The sequence below is a fragment of the Aptenodytes forsteri genome, unplaced genomic scaffold, assembly GCF_000699145.1.
Source record: "Aptenodytes forsteri isolate BGI_AS27 unplaced genomic scaffold, ASM69914v1 Scaffold61, whole genome shotgun sequence".
Taxonomy (NCBI): domain Eukaryota; kingdom Metazoa; phylum Chordata; class Aves; order Sphenisciformes; family Spheniscidae; genus Aptenodytes; species Aptenodytes forsteri.
Genome location: NW_008794443.1, coordinates 505,919 through 509,568, shown reverse-complemented (window position 1 = coordinate 509,568; position 3,650 = coordinate 505,919). Strand labels below are relative to the sequence as shown.

The window sequence follows — 3,650 nt, the reverse complement described above, 5'->3', positions numbered from 1 at the left end:
GGAAGGGGGCGGGGTGACCTGCTGGTGCTCGCTGGGATCCTCGCCAGCCCACCCTCACCAGGGTGTCCACGTCCGCTGTGGGGAGACGTGTGTGTCCCCCCGCCGCGGAGCCCTGGGGCGATTTCGGGGCGAGATCAGGAGCGAAACCCTGTCCCAGCCACGCGCCGGGCGGTCGCCATCCCCTTGGGACACGGTGAGACGTCTGCGGGGGACGCAGCCCTGACAGCCAACACGGCGTGAGACGAGTCCCCTGACCCCGCTCGAGCTGTCTACCTGCGCATCAAGGACGTCGCCGGCAGAAGAGCGGAGAAAACTTCAAAGCATCATGCAGCAGCTCAAAGGAAAAAAGGGGTTTTTTTTCTCATCTTCTGGCGTCTTTTTTGGCGCGATGACAGCCCGCACCGGCTGTACGTGCCCTCTGTGGGCGTCGGTTTTTGGGTGCGGGTGACGCGTTTCGTGGACAAGCCGCGTTTCCTTAATTGCATTTCTGCATCAGAAGCTTCCGCGGAAATTTCAGAGATGGGGCAGCGTTCCAAAGGCAGGGGTTTTTTTTTTTTGCGAGAAGATGAAGGTTTTGTCGTTCATCATCCGGGCGCTGCAGAAACGGGTGGTTTTCACGGCAGAGCTCGAGGTCTGGCGATGTCTCGGCGGCCCCGCTGGCTCCCTGCCTGCTCCAGCCCAGGGCTCCGGTCACCTGCGGGCAGCCCTGCCTGCACAGCCACGTCAGGAGCTGCACGAGCGTATCCGTGGGCCCAAAAACTAAATAACCGAGGGGTCTGCGGGGTGTCTGTTCGCTGGGGGGGGGTCCAGAGTGTCTCTGCTCATCTCTCTCCTCGTGTCTTTCTCCTTTTAGTTCCCTTTCACCACGTTTTTTTCCTGCCTGTCATCGCTTGTGATTATTTTTTCCACCCCTTACAGCTGAATGCCAGCTTGCCTTCCGGTTTCGCTGCCGACCACGGACTCCAGAGCCCTTCTCTATTTCATAATTTGTATTATTAGCACATCTGTACCTTGAATGCTCCGGTCAGATCAGCTCTTAACTTTATTTTTTTTAACTGAAAATGTTGCAGAATCAGTTACTGGAAATGAGGACAGACTCCTCTTCGCAGAGACTGAAAGGATTAGAGCTGCTTTGTTCCCTGAGCTGACACACGAGAAGGGAGATGACGGTAGGCAGAAAGTAAACCCCCTCTTCCTTTTTATCTTCTCAGCGTAAGAACGGGTGGCTGGATGGTGACAGCGTTGAAAGGCAACGTTTAAACCGCTGGTTTTTTCCAATTTATCGAGGCTTTGGGGGTTTTTTTAATAGGTAGACGCTCGGGTGGCAGGTACAGGGAGATTAATGTCGTTAATAAGCGAGAGCGCTTAACAGAGCTCATGTGGGAAGCTCCCCGGGACAGTAGCTGTTGTATTTATCTCTGCGAGCGCCTGCGGCGGGCGTGAGTGTTCTCATAACGAAGCTTTTCCGTGATTAAGCGAGTAATGAGAGACTCGACGGCCACGTCAGGGAGAGGTCAGGAGGGGAAACGGCGCTCGCGTGCCTCCGACGAGGTGAAATCGGGGGGTGCCCGGTCCCGGGTCGGTGACATCGGACCTTGGGGTGCCTTCGACACGCGAGGTTTGGGTTTTAAAACGGAGCTTTTCATCCCGTTTCTCCCAGGATGGCTGCGTAGAGACTGACTTGAGCACCGGCAAGGGGGAAAACTCTGGAGGAGAGCTGCAACCATCTCACCCGGAGCCTCGGTCCTCTGGATATCTCCGCTCCTCGCAGCGCAGGGGTGAAGGTCGGGCACCCATCCTGGCTTATCTTTGATTTTCAGGCAAGGAGCTCTGAGACACGTCCTCAGACAGCCCCGCTGCCTTAAACAGCTGACAGCGATGGGTTTGCGCTACCGGGGGCTAATTATTTTAGCGGTCGGGTGGACCAGCAATGCCCGATTTGGCATTTGCCCTCCCTGGATCCATCCTCGGATCCATCCCCGTTTCGGCACATGCCGTTCGGTCGGGGAAGGAGACGGATCTTGGCACCGGAGCCGCGAACTGGCCCTGCCCGAGTGGTGGCAAGGACCCAGGGTGGCGTTTCGGGTGCACCGTGGGTTTTTTTGATCCAGGTATTTGGGATTTTTAAGGCTTGGAGTCAGGGATTTTAGTGTACGAAGGTGATCTCAGCTGCTGGGGGACGTTGGGCGCTGGGTTTGGGCGTGAGGGCGATACGCAGCTCGTCCCAACCTCTGCCCCGCTGCGCTCGCATGCTCCGACGAAGCTGTAACACGACGTTGCGGAGGAAACTGCAGAAAACATGAAGTTTTTCGGGAGGAGTTGAGTTTCTTGGGATTTTGCTTCCTTCGCAAAGCCCGGGTGCGAAGCTGAGGCGAGTCCAATTGGGGAGCGGTAAAAATCATCATTCGGCTGCAAAGCGCCTCCTACAAATTACCAAAAATAGCCTTTTAGTGCATCAAACCGTCGTGATTTCTCAGGCCCTGCTGCGCAGAGCTTTCCGAGCACGGAAGGCAGTGGTGTTTGTCCTGCTGGGAAAATCCTCCCCTTTTTTCCCAGAGCTTCCTTTGCAAACCTTACGGGGTCACACGTATGCGGGGGTTTAGACAGTTTTTGATACCAATGCTGATTTTTCTGGCCCTCAAGGGATGTATTTGGGGACAGGCTGTGGGTGTTTGGTTAAAAAGTACCCCGTGTTTTGGAGAGCTGGAGGAGAGTTGCGTAGGGTTATTAATTGCAAAGACAAACAGCGTCTTTTGGGACTGAAACTTCCTCTCTCCGTGCGTGATCCGATGCTGTCGGAGGTGTCTGGGCCTCTCATCCCCGCCGGGAATGATTTTCGGAAGCCGAATCGGTCCTTGGGCGGAAGATCTTTCACCGAGCGCCTTGCTAGCACCCGCTGCAGACAGGAGGAGGCTCCCTCTGCCCGCGGTGCTCGCCTGCTGCGCGCTTGTGCACGCTCGAATGGATCCGGAGGAAAGGACACGCTCGCGGCTGCCTGGAAGCGACCTGGTTTTGCGGATCCAAACCCGTCGCCTTTCCCCGACCTGAGACTCCCCGTGGTGTTTTTAAGAGCTGGTAAAGTGGAAAAGCGACTGCTGTGGGCTGGAAACCTTCAGAGAGACGCCGAGCATCGACTTAGCATCGAAACCAAGAGTGTTTCCCTGGCCGTAACCTTGTTTCTTCCAGCATCCAGAGCTTTAGGGACTTCCTGGCAGGTTGAACAATAACCGTGGATAGTCCCCGTTTGCTTTCTCCTCCCTCCTCGCTCATCGCTTGCGATGAAACGATCCCTTCAGCCTGCACAGGAATCATTTTTGGAAAGCGAAGCCGAGTGAAAACCCTTCGTTCTCTGCCCTGCGCCCTGCAGGTGCAGCCCAGGAGAAAACCCAACGCGTGGCAGCAGATCAAGCTCGTGGTTGACCCCTCAACCTTTGCGGATGAGGACGGGCTTTCGCAGTGTTTCCAGGAGCTTGCAGCATTCCTCAGCCCAAGGCGTGCTTCGAGCGGGGAGGACTCCCTCCAAACACGCGATAAAAAAAAATAAAAATCCCTCGCTATCGTGACGCGAGCGCCTAAAATGAGCAGGAGCTTGAAGATTTCGTTGAACGCTTTCCGCGCCGCGCCCTCGGCGGGAGCGGGGGGACCCCCTG

At 56.1% G+C, this 3,650-nt stretch overlaps 1 protein-coding gene across 1 annotated transcript in view; it reads left to right on the top strand.

Moving 5' to 3' along the window:
- Positions 1 to 770: 770 nt before the first annotated feature.
- Positions 771 to 3,650, top strand: part of ZBTB17 (zinc finger and BTB domain containing 17) — a 13,654-nt gene continuing 10,774 nt past the window's right edge. Inside the window, exons 1-2 of the mRNA XM_009289735.2 lie at positions 771 to 1,169; positions 1,661 to 1,784. Of these exons, the coding sequence (XP_009288010.1) occupies positions 1,164 to 1,169; positions 1,661 to 1,784 (130 nt within the window). The 5' untranslated portion in view covers positions 771 to 1,163. The remainder of the gene's footprint in view (positions 1,170 to 1,660; positions 1,785 to 3,650) is intronic.